This window comes from Rattus norvegicus, chromosome 1, assembly GCF_021556685.1.
Source record: "Rattus norvegicus strain SHRSP/BbbUtx chromosome 1, alternate assembly SHRSP_T2T, whole genome shotgun sequence".
Lineage (NCBI taxonomy): Eukaryota > Metazoa > Chordata > Mammalia > Rodentia > Muridae > Rattus > Rattus norvegicus.
In genome coordinates, this window is record NC_141534.1 from 201,651,126 (window position 1) to 201,670,273 (window position 19,148).

Below are 19,148 nucleotides of genomic sequence, written 5' to 3' on the forward strand. Positions count from 1 at the left end.
CAGACAGGCTCAAGATTCTAACTCGCACATATTTGTAAAAAAAAAAAATTTAAACAGGTGAAGATTGTTACAAGATTTACAAATGGATAATGATGGCCTTTCTGCCGCTGACCGACATCAATGTCGGGCGGGCACGTTGAAAGGTTATGTGAAATGGAAAGATGTGATCACTGGCTTATGGCATGGGCCAGATCCTGTTCTGGCGTGGGGAAGAGGGTCTGTTTGTGTGTTTCCTCAGGACCAGCAAGATCCGTTGTGGGTCCCTGAAAGATTGACCAGGAGGTGCAACAAGAATGAAGATCCTGCTGTTGCTAACACTTCTTGGTGTGACCCAAATGCTGGTCAAAACGGAGCCCCAGTGGGGGATACTATCAGTGTTCCCGAGACCCATGCCGATACATCATGACCATTAAACCCACTCCTTTAATTTGTCTAAAGAGTTGTTAAGTTATCTTTTGGGTAATTGGACTGGAGAATTCGATTTCTTAATGGATCAGCTACGTGTAGCCATCGTGACCGTGAACTCCACACGTGTGGATGCTGGACTAGCTACGGGATTGTCATCTTGGATTGCTGCTGCTATGAATCATCTGAGGGAGTGGGTGGGTATGGGAGCCCTAGCTGGACTCTTGCTGCTGGTCTCCCTAGTGAGCCTGTGGTGTTTGTGCAGGTTGAGGTTCGTACAGAGGAGGCATGCGGCCATGGTCGTGCAGGCATTTGCAGTCATTGAGGCAGGACAGTCCCCCCCAGGTGTTGCTAACAGTCATATAAGATATATAGTCGCTCTTACTCTACTAGGCCCTGTTTCCCCTGGCATATTCCATCGTCCCTGAGCATATCGAGTGACCCTACTCAGTGACGGGCAACTTCCCTTCTCACCTAAGACACGGAGCCTTGAGGACGACAAGGTAATCCTATGACAGGTACACGAAGGGACGATCCTAAGACAGGGGGGGTCACCACGCTCAGTATATGCCAGTGTCGTCTGGGTGCCAATAAAACAAAAAGGGGGAACTGTAGAGAGCTGCGAGGTCCCGGGCCCCGGGCCCCGGGGAAGGAGCCGGTTTCCGCCTTCCCCTCATTAAGAAAAACAAGTCCAGTTTCTGCCATCTGCTCATTGAGAAAAACAAGTCCTTGAGAAAAACAAGTCCTTATTTGGCTGTTCCTGCTTGGCCTGGTCGCTTCCACAAAGTACAACCTATCCGCTGTCCCCACGTGGCTTGCTAGGATTGGCTAGTGCTAGCTATTTAAGTGTGGTGCAGGGATTTCCCGGGGTCAGAAGATTGTATCAAGGTTCCTGAGTAAAACTGCTTGAAGATCATCTTCGCTGGTTGTAGAGAGCGGCGTGGCGAAACAAAGATGGCGCTGACATCCAGCCTTGTCTGGATGTCGACAACTTACTGCGCATGTGCAGGCTTGTCCCCTTGCTAGGGCGGCCATACGATAATGAGATGTAGGGCTCCCTCTAGTGGTGAACAGCGGTACTGCACATGTGCGGTTTATGCACCAGGTGTCAGTTGACCGTTAGTATGCTAATGAGGTGACTCATTCTCCGCCAATCCCTGGAGGACAAGTAGTGGGGTGATCCATGCCCCACCAATCCTTGAGAGATAATTAGCATACTGTTGTCTATATAAGCCGAGCGATTTTGCTGCTCGGGGTCCCTGTTCAAGAGAGCTGTAACACTGAGAAGAGCTGTAACACTAAGAAGAGCTGTAACACAGTAAAGGCTTGCTCGCAGAAGAATCCTGTTGCCTCGCGTCTTTCTTACTGGCAGGACATTAGGCGCGCGACAGCTGGTCGTGTCCTCCTTGCCGGTCGAGGTTGGGCGCGACAGGACAAGACTTGGAAAGCTGGGGCAGGCCCACAAAGACACCATCCATCCCTCTTTCCCACTGTCAGCCTATGGTTTGTCCAGGGAATGAAGGCTGCTACATAGATTCTTCCTTCACATTGTATCTTCCCTAGTAGGGTGTATTGACAAATGGACTTCCCTTTCTAATATATACCAATATTTCTGATGAGCAAGGACCTAAGTCATCAGATTGCCAGGGCATGTTTGACCACACTAGTCAGAAGGGAGTGCATCTCTATCATTCCGAGCTGACTTTACTGCTTGGCACTGTTAGAGGGATGAGCTGAACCCTCTGGGTAAGTTGAATGTTACCTGCCTGTCCTAAAACTATGTTCTAAATTATCTATGGTATCATTTATATCCTGTGGAAGCATTTATGACAATTGGCTGTTGCTTCCCAGTAACAGCCCCATAGAGTCACTCATCACCCTGGTTGAAGGGGATAGAGAATGTGGGTCTCCTCTACTGTTCCTTCTGCTGCTTCTTAAGCAAAGCTCCATGTTTCTGCCTTTTCCTGGAAGAGCCTGTCCCAGACTGGCTGGTCTTGGTTTACAAATAGTTTAGGTTATATATGATATAGATACAAAGCATGTGATTACTATTATGCGTTGGTCAAAACATAGCTAAAAATCTATTTGCCCTCTACAGAAGACACACAGTTGTCATCCATGTAAGTGCTGTGATACCATAGGTGACTTCCTGCTCTGGCCATAGTGCTAACAGTGGCCTACCTTTTTTTTTTTTTTGGTTCTTTTTTTTTTTTTTCGGAGCTGGGGACCGAACCCAGGGCCTTGAGCTTCCTAGGTAAGCGCTCTACCACTGAGCTAAATCCCCAGCCCCAACAGTGGCCTACCTTATAAAGACAAAGTTGACTGTGGCTTTGTTGTGTTCAGGAAAACTGATGCATGCCTTCCGGACCAAATGGAAGGTTTACATAACACCAACGAACAGCAAAGGTGGCGAAGATGGGGATGGAAGATGGCCAGGGCAGCTGTCCTGCTGCTCTGACTATGGTTTCTAACACTTTCTACTGTAAATTCTCTTTTTTCCCTCTGCCTAATTTTCTTCCCTCCCCTCCCCTCCCTCCCCTCCCCTCCCCTCCCTTCCTTTCTCTTCCCTTCTTTACCCTCCCCCCTTTTTCATGTGAATGGCTCTATCACTGTGTATCTCTGGCTGTCCTGGAACTCTATGTAGACTCTATGTAGACCAGACTTGCCTTGAACTCACAGAGATCCACCCACTGCTGCCTAGGTGAGAGCCACTATACTTGACTAACCTTAAACTTTTGATCTTCCTGACTCTAACCTCCCAAGGGCATATATAAGGGTAGACTTACATCACCGTGCTACCTTTCTATGAACCCCAGGACCTCATGTCTGCTAGGTAAACACTCTACCAAATAAACCAAATCTCTAACCCCTGAACATCCATTTTAATGCTGCAAGTGAAGAATGTGGGCTTGAGCCCTTGACTTTCCTGAACTTCCCTTCTTTCCATGAAATATGAAGCCTACTGTGCTCTGTCTCCTCCGTTAGCTGGAGCTTATGGTAGCACCTTCTCTCAGCTCATAGGGGTAGAAAGAACTGCCAGGTACTCAGCTCTGTAGCACATGTCCTGTACTCGGTGCTTAGTGGGTATTTAAATGATTTTATAATCATTAAAAGCACAACACAGACTCCTTGTACCAAAACAATATACACACATGTGAGTGCGCGCGCGCACACACACACACCACACACACACACACACACACACACACACGCGCGCGCGCACGCACGTGTGCGTGCATCCATGTGCAATAAATGTAACAGTGGAAGTGAATTCTTCCATTGCTGTTTGCCTGAAATTTCCACAGTGTAGATACATGGTGCACAAACCAGGACTGATAATTCTCTCGGACATAGCAATATTTTCAAGAAAGGACCACAGTGCACTAACAATTAGTCTTCCCAGGTGATGGGTTCAATTTTTAAAAGTCTCTGTTTCTAATGCATGGGGAGCATGATCTCAGCTTAGTTCAGGTCTGTAACTCGCTGAGATTTTACTTACTAGCATTTCCCTGGAAACTGGTGCTTAAAGAAAAATGGATCCTTAAATCAAGTGTGCCCATGCATCAGTAGGCATCATTCACATGCCACTTTGTGGGACAGATGTTTAGCAAAGCAAATGGGCAAAGCTGGGCCAGTGGCACACAGGTGAGGCTCTGCTTGTTAGGAGAATGGCCACTGATGAACTGAAGGCAACACTCAAATCCTTTCAGGCCCTGAGCACATCTGACAGTGGAAAATCTGCCATGTCTTAGCTGTGTCTTCTGTGACACAGTTTTCTGTGAGCTGAGAAATGTATTTCTTTTCTGGGACACTGAGCGTCTTTTCTTTAAACTGTAAGTAGTCAATTAACCTGATAAGTGAGACTCCACTGAATGATGGATTTTAGCTGAGCTGTCCTGGGACCTCAAGAATCCTCCCAGCCATGAGCCTTGTTCTGCTCTCCTTCCCTCAGCGGGCACACTGTAAGTCCAGGGAAATGGCCCCTGATACATGTAAGCACATCTATGATCATAGCGTTCCTCCATGAAAAGAAGGAGATTGAGATCCACCCTACTGCCGCAAACCACAAACCCTGCCTCAGCAAGGCAGAAAGAGAACTAACCCCTGCAGGTTGTTCTCTGATCTCCATACATGTATACACAGGATGTGCCCATAGCATGTGCAAGTGGATACAAGCAGGTACAGCACAGAGACTTAGCATAGGATGAGAAGCCCACATTCCAGAGGTGCATTTGGTCAAGAGAATGAGTTGAGTTTATGGAGGAGGAAATGTTTTCAAGAAAGATGACACTTTCTTTAAATGTAAAGTTAGTCAACGTGCCCCATCCCTGGTGCATGATAAATTTGGACAAGCACAGCAGGGTTGGCCATGGAGGCACATGTGTGTCATGGTGTGTGGATGGTACCCATGGAGCTGTAAAGTGTCAGTGGATTCAATTCCTGCTGCCGAGCAAGAGTCACCTCTAGATACTGTTCACACCTGCATGGAATGGATTCCAGGTCTCTACGTGTGATGACAGAAAACTCACTTGTCTCTGAAAGTCTCCAGGCAGACACAGCTCAGAGTGAAGATGTGCAGTTTCCTGCTACTGGTGCTTCAAGGGGAAGAGTCCCTTAGTTTCACAAAACAGACTTTTGTGTGGCTGTTTTGAAGGAGCTGCTTCTGTGGGCAATGACTTCTGTGGGCAATGACAACTGTGGGATAAAACCATTGTGCGCAACTGCTCTTGGGTCATGCAGTCTATCAGTCCCAGTCTGGCACTGTACAGAGGTGGCACTGCTGAAATAGAGGACTAAGAAGCCACAGGATGAGGGAATTCACTGGGTTCCTGTAGGAATAATCCTTTTGTGTACCGTGTAAAGATTATCCTTTATTTTGCAGATTCCCTGTGGGAATATGGAGGACATGTGTGTAAGGCACTGAGTGGTGGTGCATGTCCTGAGGCTTACAGCTCCTGCTGTATTCTCAAGCAAGCCCATAACCTAGACATGTTTAGAATGTGCCTGCTGCCCTACAGCAAGGTAAACCAAGATAGTCCTCTTTTATATTTGTTTTTTTTTCTGGTCTATCAGCAGTCCATAAAAACAACTGAAGATATAATACAAGGTTCCTGACTGATAGTGAGTGGGAGAGGGAGTTTTGAGCATTCAGGAAAGGAGTGATTCACAAAAGATACATTGATGCAATATTAAAAACTAGAGTCCTGGATAGGTCAGAAATCAGAGTTTTAATAAAGGATAGAAATTCCTTTAAAAAGAAATGCCTACTATATGAGCAAAGAAGACTACCATATATATATATAGGCATCCAGAGACAGCACCAGATAATTCCCAGAACACACTCCTGAAGCAGAGCCATGGTGCTTGCCAGCATGAGCTCAGGAAGGCCAATTCTGGACTCCTTGTGCAGTAACCTGTTTATGGCCTGAAACTGGCTACCATATAAGTTTTTAGGACAAAGAAACCTGCTGAAAGTCAAACCTTTTTTCCCTATTGAGCTGCTAGATATAAAGTAGCTTGAGTTTTCAGCAATAAAAGAAATACGAAAGGATATGAGGCTGTGAGTGACAGGATGGAAAGACCTCAGCTTACCTTATTCCTTAGTACTTGCAACAAAAAAAATCACTAAGTAATTGATTGAAAACTGAAAATTAGGGAAAGAAAGACTACCTGATGGACTCTAGACTCAAGGAACTACTCAGAGATGGGCCCATCTGTGTACACATGGGTGCATGCCAGAGCCCTGTCCAGGATATATAAAAGAAACAACAAGAAAGTGAAATATGTAAATACATGCAATCTGGAAATAACTAAATGGCACCAAAGAAATAAAAACAAACTCAAGGAAAGCTGCCCCTCTGTAGCTACAAGCCTAGGAAGAGGGCTGTCCAGGAAACAAATACTTTGGCCATATATGATCTTATTCCAGCTTAACCACAGAGAAAACCACCCCTTCCCTAAAATAAGCGGCCACATTACTTTCCTGGAGCAGAGACTGTGGAAAGAAATTGGTGGACTTATCACTGTACAGTGCAGACAGAAGGGGAAGAACCTTTCCCACAAAATGTCAACCAAGAATTCTATACCTAGCCAAAATATCCTTCACAACGAAAGACATCTTTAGACAAAGGGATGCTAATACCATGCCAACAACAGGCTTGTTTCAAAGAATAATGAACAAAGTCTTGTCAGGCAGAAAGGAAAAGATGAGATGTGTAAGATCAGAAGAGAGCTGAAGGGATCAATATATGAGCACACATAATCAACTCCTCATTGGTTTTGAAAAGCCTTTGGCTAAGAGCAGAAATTCCATCTGAAGTGGCTCCTGGTGCCTACAAAGGCCACTTAAAATATGTGTATACATGTGTCCAAATGTATGTGTGCCACATGCAAGTCTGCAGAAGTCATGTGGGTTCTGGAAATTGAACCCAGGTCTTCTTTAAAAGCAGTAAGTGTTCTTAACCTCTGAGCCATTTTCCCAGCTCCAAAGGCCATGATTTTAAGATATCCATTATTTAAAAATGAGGGCAATGAGACCTAAAAGCTCAAGTTTCCACATTTTCCTGAAGCAATAAAATACTGGTACAAAGCTATGACGATCATGGATTGATTTCCAGTGAGGTGTTGTTTCCCCTCAAAGCAAATGTTGACCCTCAGAAGACAGTTCGCAGTATTTCAGAACATGATTATAAGTGTTATTATCAGTTGATAGGGGTCAGTGCTGTTTACCTTCCCACAAAGGCAAAAGGACTCCCCATATAACACTTACCTAGCCCAAAATCTCAAAATGTTGAGGAGACAACACTAGATAAATGAACTAAGAAAATATCAGATCAAAACAAAAACTGATGAACTCAGATACATTACCAGGAACTGATGTAACTATTAAGACAGAAAATGTCTTAATACTATGTTTTTATCTATCAAATAAGCAAAGCTTTGAAATATCAATCTCTATCTTTGTCATCTCGTCCTTGCTGGTGTCAATGGGAGACCCTAAATACATGCAATACTCTAACCAAACATTTAACTTACCCAGCCATTTAAAGGTTTGTGTGTTTTTCAATCTCATATTTCCCTTGAATCATCCCTAAAGGAATAAAGAACTCCAAAATCTATCTGTCTAGTTATTCCAAACAACTGTTTATAAAACAAAACCCACAGCTCTCAATATCTCACTTTCTCACAGGTTATCCCACATCCAAGCAGCATGCTGCAGTTAAGAAAAATTTTTATAGGCTCTGGAATGGCAAGGTATGGAGAAACGACTTTAAGGCAGAAACAGGCTGTAAAGCTATGTGCACAGAGAATAACCTCTATGTTAAAGATGTAATTATAAATATATAAAAACAATAATGGGAAAATAGAACAATAGCATTTAACAGTGATTGTTTCATTATTGAAGAAGTTGCCATCAGTATCCACTGCTGTTCTCAAAATGTTGTGGTTGAAAGCCCAGCTTCTTCAGCTGTGGGTCTTTAACTCACGTGCAGTAACCTGAAGCCGTTTCAAGGCCAAATGTGCACTGAATCTGTAGTGGCCTCGCAGCGCCTGCTTATGTCACCTCCCATGACTGCAGGTTTTGAACACACAACACCAACTGTCACACTATGTGCTACTGACAAATGCTGCCCAGAATGCCTCAGCTCAGATTTAATACTTCTATGTTTTCTGCTCACACAGAAACAAAGACTGTTAATATTTTCCTGTCATTTCCTATAAATATTCCTCAGGTAAAAAGTGCTCACAGTAGATGAGTTTTAAGTTCTGGTTTAGATGATACATTGTACTGATGTGGAAACAACTCTGAATATTTTAAAAATTGCTAATAATATTAAAGTGTCACATGACTGCTATACTATAGCACTGTATGTGGGCTATCTCAGTTAACCATTTGATTAACTGAATTCCGTTTCATAGTTGTTATGTTAGATAATTTGCCCAAGTTTACATGTTAGCGAGTAGAGGAGCCTGAATTTGAGCTGCATCCCACCCAGTCAGCATGAGAGTCATACCTGGGCCTGCCTGACTGCAGGATTGGCGGGCAGGGGCCTGGCAGGGCCACTGGGTGCACGTGGGGCCTGGTGGAGAGGCAGGAGCACTCGCTGAGGGGACTGAGGCTGAGGGACCACTCGAGCATTGAGGGGCCTGCTGATGTCGATATTCTGGCATTTCAGTGAGTGCCTGTCCTGCATGGTCAAAGCAGAGAATCAGCTCTGATGGCTTTCGCTAGCTACCCAAGGAAAGAGCAGCCCTAACTGGTCTGTGACCACCGTCTATGTGGGAATGGAAAGTCCAGGGTGTCCAGAGGAAGGACTGTATTTACTTATTTTTTACTTTAAAATTCTGAAATATGGAATAGAGAGATGTGTTTTTACATAGATTTAAAAAATCCCAAACATTGATAACTACAGTGGTGACAGTGGCATTCGGAAGGCTGAGGCAGGAGGACTTAAAATTAGAAGCTACTGTTTGCTATAGAGAAGATTCCAGCTCAATCAATTCTTCATCAGACTTGTTTAATTAACTAGTTGATGAAAGAAACTTGGAGTACCAAGTACGAAGACACAGGCTGGATCACAAAGTGTGAGCTTTACTGTGCACAAGGGTTCTGTGAGAACTACCTTCTCCAGAGGCAAGGGGCTCAACTCCAGACAAAGTCCCTTGTGTTTGGAGGAGGAACAGAACCCTTGCAACTGATCTGGTACTCCACACTCTCTATTGAGGTATGATTGTTACCCAGTTAACTGAATGTATTTAATGTTGCATAATTAAATAATCATATTCTTTTTGTTTGTTTGTTTTGTTTTCCAAGACAGGTTTCTCTGTGTAGCCCTGGCTGTCCTAGAATTCACTCTGTAGAGCAGTCTGGTCTTGAACTCAGATATCCGCCTCTCTTTGCCTCCCAGCTAAATGTTTTTAGTCTTTAACCAACATTTTGTTTTGCACCTGTGTTTTTGTGTTTTGAACTAAATATGCTCCTCATGTACTGAGATACAGGCATGTACTATAATGGAGTCAATATTTAAGACTTCTGTGCATAAGTGAAACACTGAGACATGGGGGAACCCTGGGATAGGGAAGGATAGGGAGTGGACATGGCCTCCACCGTTTTGGGCAAAACTGAGACTCAGTGGAAAGCTCACCTAGACATAGCTGGAGGCCCTGAAAAGGAATGAAAGGAGGGGCCTAGCAACAAGAGTTTGCTCTGGCTGTGTTCCCAGTGGGGCTGCTGAGAACTAGGTCTAGGTCAGTGCAGAGATGGATCATGGTTTATAATATCCACACACCCCGCCTGTGTGCAGACACCGACCGCCTTATCAGAATCTTCTGGGGACCCTGGAGGGTTACTCTGGGGCCTACTGCTAGGCCCTGTCTATTGCAGGGTAGTGGGGCTATGGTTGAACCAGAGGTGCCGACTAAGCACTTCACAGAGATGGCGGAGCCCTGTCTTCCCACGCAACCTCACCCCTTCCCAGCATACGAAGTTCTTGTACGACCTACCTTGGTGGTGTTGAAATGTGGGGGCCGGCTCATCAGTGGGCCTTTCCCGAGGATGTGGTGAGCCTGGCCAGGGCGAGGGCCACTGGGTGTCCGGGAAGTGTGTACACACCTGCAAGGCAGCGCAACAACTGCTGAGCAAGGGCTTGCCTTCCTCCTCGCCTTAACGTCTCACATCCTGTTCCTGCTGGTACTTAGACGGTCACTTATGTTAACTCCATGGGACCAATCTGCAGGGGGAAATGATCTAACGTGCCTATGAGATGGAAAAGGAACACTGATTCCTGTTCTCCAGCCACTGCTCTGTCAATCTAGTTAACTGGAAACTGTGGAAACTTAGCTTTGGGCACATGGGTTGTCTGCACGAAGCTGGCAGGTCAGCCATTGTGTCTCTGAGACATTTGGGCCCAAAGCTTTGCCATCTGAGGAACACATTCCAGCGTCCGCATGCCTTGTAAAAATTACTAATGCAAAGATTAGAGAAGGCCTATTCATGGAATTCACCAACACATGGCTTATTTCTGTGATGGACAGTGCATAGCCAGAAGAGAGAGTCAAAGAGACAGCTGGCCTGGCAGACATTTACAAAAACAAAAACAAACAAAAGAAACCTAAAGACCCAGTGTTACTCCCAGAAAACCTGCCCTGTCCTTTGCTGAGGACAGCACAGCTGGCACAGCAAGGGACAGTTTGTTGAATATGCTTTTAGCCATTGATTTTTGAAGAGATGACATACCTTAGTTTTTCCATAGTGTTTTTCTTATGTGTGAACAGCAGCCGCATCAACGTCTTCCTTTTGAGATATACCACAAATCCAGCAGCGAGCAGACACAGGACACTAACCAGGATCCCTACAGTCAAGCCCTGGTTATCTGAAACAAAACACATTTGGCTCAGGGGAGGAGGCTGTTTCAATAAAATATGGGAGACATTGAGCCGTGACATTTATGGCAGAGAGAGCTCTAAAGGAACAAACAGAACCAGAGCATGTAAATCCCTGAACAGCCTCCTAATAAATTAGTCCCTCTTCAAAGGTCATGCTTGAGCTCTGGTCTATGCCACCATTATCTCCCTGTGATGACTCTGGTACTTGCTAATGCAGAGACGTGGTCTGGCAGGTAGGACCCTGACTGGACAGATTCCCCTAGGCACAACCACAGCAGAGTGAACTCTTGAACCACACGAGGTACCAGGAGCCATCTTATCAGGATTGAAGGCTCCCAGAAAAGCCATCCACATGACTGGAAGAGCATCATAGCTGGTCTTCTGGTCAAACTCGATTTTTTTCAGGCTCTTAATAGGAGCCTTGGGCTTCCAGTAAAGTCCTGTTGTCCCACGACAAATCTAAGAACAATTTTCACTTCCTTACTTCAATCTGTAAGTCTTAAACTGATCCTGTATATACAATCGAAGCCCTGCCAGCCCTTGAATGGCACCTGAACACTCGCCTCAGGGTAGCTTGTTGCCATGAGAACAGTGCCACCTACTGAACTGTTCTAGCCAGTGACTCCGTCAGCATCACGACTCAACTGCCCAATCCGTAACCTGGGAGCTGCCACCCTCAGTAACTGTCATCTTGTCCTTCCCCACCTTGACTTCAGGCCTTGGAATAGGCAGTTGTCTGTGCTTGAAGTGTCTCACTTTGTAGAGCTCTCTGTTCTGAGACAGGGTCTCATAGAGCCCAGAGTAGCCTGAAATCTCCATGTAGCCTAGGAATGGCTTGAACTGATAATCCTCCTGCCTCCACCACCCCACTGCTAGGATGAAAGGCATGTATCGCCCTACTCCATGTCATACTGGGGATGAAATGTGGGGCTTCATGCATCCTAGGTGTGGTGGTTTGAATAGAAATGCGCCCCCCCCCCCCCATTGACTCATGTGTTTGAATGCTTGACCCATCAGGAGTGGCATTATTCGGAGGTGTGGCTTTGTTGGAATAGGTATTACCTTGTGGGAGGAAGTATGTTACTGTGGTGGCAGGTTTGAGGTCTCATATGCCCAACTTATGCCCTGTGTGGCTCACAGTCTCCTGCTGCCTGCAGATCAAGATGTAGAACTCTTAGCTCCTTCTCTAGCACCATGTCTGCCTGCACACCACCATGCTTCCTGCAAGTGACTATAATGGACTAAAACTCTGAAACTGTAAGCCAGTCCCAATTGAATGTTTGTCTTTATAAAAGCTGCTGTGGCCATGGTGTCTCTTCACATCACAGCAATAAAACCCTAACTAAGACACTAGGTAAGCACCTTGTTGCCTGAGCTCCAGCCCTAGTCCTTCTTGAAGATATCAAGGTCCAGGGGAGCCCTCTGACATTTCCATCCTGCTCTAAGCATGCATGGCTGCTCTCCTCCCATAGTACCTACCCTCTCTTCCCCTACAGCGGCACCTCTTATTCCCTGTGGAATCTCCTCAATTCCTCTCTAGGATCACATGTGGACAAATATGCATGGATTTTGGCTGAGTGGCTGAGCCGTGGTCAGGTTGGTGAACATCATCAGAGTGTGGGACAGTGAGGCAAGACGAAGATGATACCAATCCACACGCTGATGTGAAAGGGTGAAATTTCACAGGGCCCCAGCCCTAGATGAAGAACTACAAATAAGGAATGCTGGCAGTGGGAAAGTCAGTCCTCCACAGGAATGAGCCCCTAATTGAGTAGCTAATACCAAGTGGACAGCCCTGAAATCATTCATATATATATATATATATATATATATATATATATATATATATATATATATATACACACACACACACACACACACACACACACATATCGTTCTCTCTTTGCCCTCCCCCTCTCTCTATGTATAACTAACTCTTTTTTTAAATAAAGGACGTGATTTGAGAGTGAGTGGGGTAAACGATCCCTGGGAAGAGTTGAAAGAAGGAAAAGGAAGGAGGAAAATGATGTAATTATATTTTAATTTAAAAAAAGGTCTGTTTTTAGAACTACGTAAAGAGCAGATGGCAGAGTGCACACTAATTAGCATCCTATCTGCCCATAACCAACTGCTCAATGCAAACAGCTATGAACCCAACAATTGCTCTGACTGTTCTCTCTCCTGTGTGGTGTGTGTCTACACGTGTGGGTGCGTGTGGAAGGGAGAGGCCGACATCAGCTATCTTCCACCTTATTTTGGAGACAGCATCTCTCACTGAACTTAGAGATCCCCAATTTGGCTACATTAGTTAGCCAGCAAGTCCCGGGGATCTTCTCTCTTCCTTCCCTAGTTCTGGGATTACAAGTGTGTACCACCATGCTTAACTTCTTGTGTGGGTTCTACGGATGCACAGTCAAATGGCAAACACTTTACTGATGTTACCACCCTTAGCCCAGTGGTGGTAACCATCTTCTTTATTAAGAGGTAGCTGCCATATTTTTGCTGTTGTTCTTGCTTGTTCCCCTCCCCTATGCTATCACTCCTCTGATCAGAGTTTTAAAGTGCACTGAAGTGGCAACACACAAGAGCTACCCTTTGCAAAGTCCTTTGAAAAGACAGTGACATTCATACACATTTGGCAGTTCACCATGGAGAAAAGTGTCACAGGGAGAGAAAATGGCTAACTCAATACCTCAGCTGCATTGAACAGGACCCAGGACCAAAGGAAAAGGAATGCTGGGGAAGCCAATAACATCTAGAACCTGCAAACCTCAGGCCAGGGCAGAGGCACTCAGAGTCTCATTGTGGGGAAGCCTGCCCAGTAGCCATAGCTCCCAGCAGCCCAGCACCCACTTTCTGGGATGCTGGGGCCACACTTACCTGCTTGCCGGATGGGACCACTGTCTGTGCTTCCTCCAAAGCCAAACTTGTCACAGAAGGGAGGAGCCCAGTGGGCTTCACAATGGCAGTTCTTCCTGTTATTACATACCTTTGGGGCAGAAATGGAGAAAAACATCCAGAGGGGACAGGGTCAGGACACACAAAGGCAAGGGTACTTTAATAGATCCCCTCAGCAACACACATAGACCTTGAGAATCAGCTCCAAACAGCACCACCAGTGAGTCAGGTAGAGCTCAGAGCAGTAGCCTGCTTGTGCTGGGAGCTGCTGATGGGAGCCAGCTCCTGGAAAGCTGTGGATTTGGCTTTTTTTGTGTTAAGGAAGGACCCAGAATCAGACCACTGTGGCACAGACCTATCTCTTTCAGACAAGAGATTCAGGGAGGACTCTAGTAGGCTGGGATAGGGAAATAAGCCTATTGCTGGGCTTCTGATTTTCTGATGACTGAGGAAGTTCACAGGGGTCTGTTAATATTTCTGTGAGCCTACTCTTATCCCCAATGCCCACTCTTTTAGCCCCCTGGGGCCATTACGTGCCTCCTAGTCACAACACATAATAGGCAAAGACAGTAGAATTCTTACTTGTGAAGAAGATGACAGGAGAGGGTTCCTTTGCCCTTGCTGTTCCTGGATAATGCACCCTCTAGTGGGAGACCAGAGTTCCCATGGAGGGACCCAGGAACCTACTTGACAAGGGTCACCCATGGTGGTTCTTCTGCTTGGACTCACTATTGATGTTTACATAACTCACCCAACTGGATATGAACCAACTGACTTTGAGTGTGAAGACCACCTTTTTATCTTATATTTTAATATATTTATATAAATAAATATATTTATATTTATTATAAGTTATAAATATATATGTATATTTTATATATTATGTTCTTTTTTATTTTAATTTTTGAGACAGGGTCTTATATAACCAAGATTGGCCCTGAACTAGCTATGTGGGCAAGAATGATGTCAAATTTCTGATTCTTCTGCATCTACCTTCTGAGTCCTGGGAGATTCTAGGTCTGTCCCACCACACCCACTTTCTGAGGTACATAGGATCACACTTGGGACTTTGTACATGCTAGGTGAACACTCTACAAACAGAGTTAAAGTAGTGTATAGGTCTTGTTTTATGGGAAGTAGGCTGAGCTTTGGGAGCCTTAGATAAAGGCTCATCTGAGAAACTAGGGAGGGGCAGGACAGTGTAGGATGAATGGAGAGAGCTGCCCGCATCAAGGACCCAGATGGCTACGTGGTGTGTATACCTGCCTTCCACTTACATGCTGTAAGCCACAGATGATGAACTTCTGGGTGGTTCGTTGTATGGAAGTCAGTGGAACTAGTGAACTGACTCTAGGGCCTTGCAAAAAAACACTGGGGACAAATATATGCCTGAATATTGGGAGGCAAACAAGACATTGACAGTCTGTTGTCTTGTTTGTGGTGGCTCCCTGATCTCACTGGCTTCAAGTGAAGAATCCAATCACTTGTTCAGTGGTTTCAACCAAACCTGGGATGCACTTTCTAGGACACTCCCACTCATTAGGACTCTGTCTTTTACAGAGCACCTGTGATCACTAGGTTACAGATGTCTTTCTAAAGGTTTTAAGGGATGGACTAACCCAGTTCTTTTGTTTTAGTGACAAGGACAGGCTCATGTAGCAGGGATGGTGTGTCCACAATACCGTGGTCAAGAGCAAGTAGGAAATATAGCTCTTTAATGTTGGTGGTGCATCCTGCATACGTGGCGAACTATCCATGAGGCTCACACCCTGCCTGGTGTGGTCTTAGCTTAAGGCAGGAAACCCCTATCTAGATTCTATACTTGGAAGTACTGGTGGTGAGTCTGGTCTCATCATAGGGGTATTGGGGCCAAGCTACTTGTTATTAAAATGTCTTAGCTTCTTTTCTGATGTAATAAATTATTCTGAAAGAAAAGAAATGTAAAGGAGAAAGTTTATTTTGGCTCTCAGTTCCAAGACTATCATAATATGGAATCATGGTGATACTAGTTTGAAACAGGCAGTCACATCACATTCATAGTCAAGAATTTGGGAGCCATGAATGCTGTGCTCAGCTCACTTTTATTTTTGATACGGTTCAGGATTCCAGCCCAGGGAATGACACAGTGGGGAGGTCTTTCCACCTCAACTAACCTAGTAGTGATAATCTTCCACAGGCATCCTCAGAGGCTCATTTCCCAGGAGACTCTAGATCTCAGAAAGTTAATACTATTAATACTATTACACTAAGTCATAGCTGGCTGTTCTGGAAAATATGGTCCTTAGAGTTTGCCAACATGTATAAGAGACCTATAGATACCAGAGAGATAGAGGCCTCTGTTCTACTTTCTCTGGGCCAGCAAGGTTACTATGGACACACCCTCACTACCACATTGGCCTCATCAGTTAAAAAAAATGGGCCTGGCTAGTTCATCTATTGCCATTAGAAAGAAATCTATAATTCAATGAAGACATGAAGAGATTCCATTTGATACTGAGTCAGCTGAATACAACATCAACACTCCTGTCTGAGGCAGTCTGGCTATCTATCATGGTTACAGCGTGGAACTTTTACAAAGACCCCCATAATCCCAAGTGTCTAGATATTCTAAAAATACAATTTATAGCACAGTCTCTGTAGAAAAGGCTTCCGGGGGACAAATGAGCCACTGGTGTGGCTAATCAAGATTAATATCATCCCATTGGAAAAAAATTAACTGCATCAGGAAAAATAAATTATGTTTCGAACAATTAGAGTCCTTTTCTTCTTCCCTAAAGCTTCTCTGAACTCAGCAGCATGGGGTAGTCAAAACCCATGGCAAGGGCATTCAAGAACATGTGGTGGTGGATCTGAAGTCCTCCTTTTTATCCTTCTTGTAAGTTTCTCAGTGGAGCTGAGTTTGGGCTGTTGGGAGCCAGAGGGACAACCCTGCTTGAAATGCTAATGTGAGCCCTTTGTGAGGCAAGGTTAGCTCTGAAATTACTTTGAAGATGACAAAATTCTTTCTTTATATTGCAGAATGTTAATTCAAAAGATAATTACCTCTCAATCTGATTTTCTTTGTTAAATGAAAGTGACATTTCTCCTGCTACATAAAGGTCAGAGACAGTTAACACCTCTGAAAGAGAACATTGAGAAGGCACTCACTGACTACTGTAGTTTTAAGAAAGCCTGGCTAGCAGGGTCTGGAGAGATGGTTCGTCGGTTAAGAGCACTTGATGCTCTTGCACAGGTCCTGGGTTTGGTTTCTAGCATCTACACGGTAGCTCACAATCATCCCTAATTCCATTTCCAGGGAATCTGACCATCTCTCTGGTTTCTGTGGGTACCAGGCACACAAATACATACATGTAGGCAAAATATTCAAGCACATAAAATAAATACATCAGAAAATATAAAAACTCTTATCTGGCTGTGGGCAGGCTGAGAAGAAGGAACTGATCTACTCACCCCTCGGCCGTGGCACTGCATTGCACACTTATGAACGCCGAAGACACTGATATTCTGACATTGACGATTGAGGCAGATCTGTGAGAGACACAGTACAGACTCAGTACCTCTGCTCCCCTCCCTCACGCAGGCAAAGCAGGAGGTCTTAGAGTGGCTCAGTTAATAATGTATTTGCTGTGCAAACCTAAGGACCTGAGTTCAATCCCCAGAGCCAATGTTAAAAAACAAAACAAAACAAAACCGAAACAGGACCCCAAATCCAAAACCCCAAGTGTGGTGCTGTGTACTTATGGAGATAGGTGGATCTCTGGTGCTTGCTGGCTAGCCATCCTAACCTAGTTAAGTGAACCCTGGGTTCTAGTGAGAGAGCCTGTCTTAAAAAACAAGATGGCTATCACCAAAGGAGACCAAAAGTTCACCTCTGGCTTCCACAGGTCACAAACATATACACATATTTGCACATCCTCCATACATAGACATGAAAGAGAAAGCAAGGAAAACTTGGAGGAGGCTCTCATTTTAGACAGCATGGAAGGAGCAGGATAACTTCTATTGCTTGCACAGACACAGCTCCTGGGGTCAGACTCAACACTTTGTCCAATGTGAACAGTACTGAGTTCTTTATATTTAATGCCACTTAAGATAGTTCTAGTGGAAGTGAGAAATTATAACTGATTTTCTCACAAATTTTATTCAGGGCTTTGGGTCACTGCTGTCACAAGGAATCAGCAGAAAGCTCCCCAGGGTCCTGCTTATCCAGCCACTACAGAGGCTGCATTCAGATTTTCTGACTGGCCTAGGCCAATTGAAAATGGCTGCCTCTTAAGTAGTACTCAGTATCTTTCTCTCTTGAAACTTCATAGGTTAGTGGAGAGAAAGAAAGAAGAGTTCAAAGTTTAGTATACAGAGTGGTTTCATCAAGTATAGCCTTCCTGTGGGCAGGTGGCCATCTCATCCCAACAGTTCACAGAGGGCAGAGTGAGTACCCTTCAGAGAAAGCAGTAGTAGAGGTCAGGGAAGGGTGAGACTGGTGTATCTTTGTTGATAAAGATATCCCAGGGGGAGATGATTCTGTCAGTGAAGTGCTTGCCCTGCCATTAGGAGGGCCTGAGTTAGAGCCTCAGAACCCACATAAACAGTGGAGTAGGGTTGTGTGTGTTTGTGATCCTACAGCTGGGGAAGTGCAAACAGGAAGATCCATTGGGGCCTCACTGTCCAGCCAGTCTGGCCTACTTGGTAAGTTTCAGACAGGTGGGAGTGTCTGAAAGAAGAAAAAAGAAGTGGATGGCTCAGGAGGAACCATACCCAAGGCTGTCCTCTGGTCTCCACATGTATGTGCACACTTATGTATCTTCACACACAAGGGCACACACCTATATACATGTGAGGAAAAAGAAGCTTCAGGGAGAGCACTGAACACAGAAGGATTCTTCTGGGAGTGCCCTGTGTAGCCTTGATCCTATTAGCAAGGTCAGAGACACCTGCACATGCAGCAGCATTCTTGGGATTCCAGCATTTGAATACAGAGGCCTGGCTTCTCAGACCATAGTATACAAAATGGCTGTTATAATGTCAAGGCATGAGCAGACACTAATGTGCTTAAAGGAATCAGAAGAATGTGGAATCTTCCTCAAAGTGTCTGGGGCTGGAGAGATGGTGGCTGAGCATTTAAGAGCTCCACTCTTCTTCCAGAGGACTCACGTTTGATTCCCAGCACCCATGTGGTGGTTTATAACTGCCTAAAACTTCAGTCCTGGGGACCTAATGTCTTTTTCTGGCTTCTGGGGGTACCAGGCATGTATGTGGTGCATAGACACACATGTAAGCAAAACACTCATACACATTAAAAGAAAAAGAAAAATAATTTTAAGAAAGAAGAAAGAGTGTCTGTGGCTCAGGACACATGGGAGGCACATGTAGAGGGCATTTCTGCCTCCAGGGTTTTGTGAGGAAAACCTTGGGTTCTGTCCTTTTTTCACCATGACCTCTGAGAGGGACTTCATGATCCT

At 45.0% G+C, this 19,148-nt stretch overlaps 1 protein-coding gene across 7 annotated transcripts in view; it reads right to left on the reverse strand.

Annotated features, from left to right (window-relative positions):
* Adam12 (ADAM metallopeptidase domain 12) overlaps positions 1–19,148 on the reverse strand; it is a 338,938-nt gene that overhangs the window by 12,448 nt on the left and 307,342 nt on the right. For all 7 annotated transcript variants that reach the window (XM_087588420.1, XM_087588431.1, XM_087588406.1 and 4 more), the window contains 5 exon segments: positions 17,140–17,217; positions 13,672–13,780; positions 10,643–10,778; positions 9,910–10,018; positions 8,421–8,594 (listed from right to left, as the gene is read on the reverse strand). In XM_087588420.1, the coding sequence (XP_087444546.1) occupies positions 8,421–8,594; positions 9,910–10,018; positions 10,643–10,778; positions 13,672–13,780; positions 17,140–17,217 (606 nt within the window).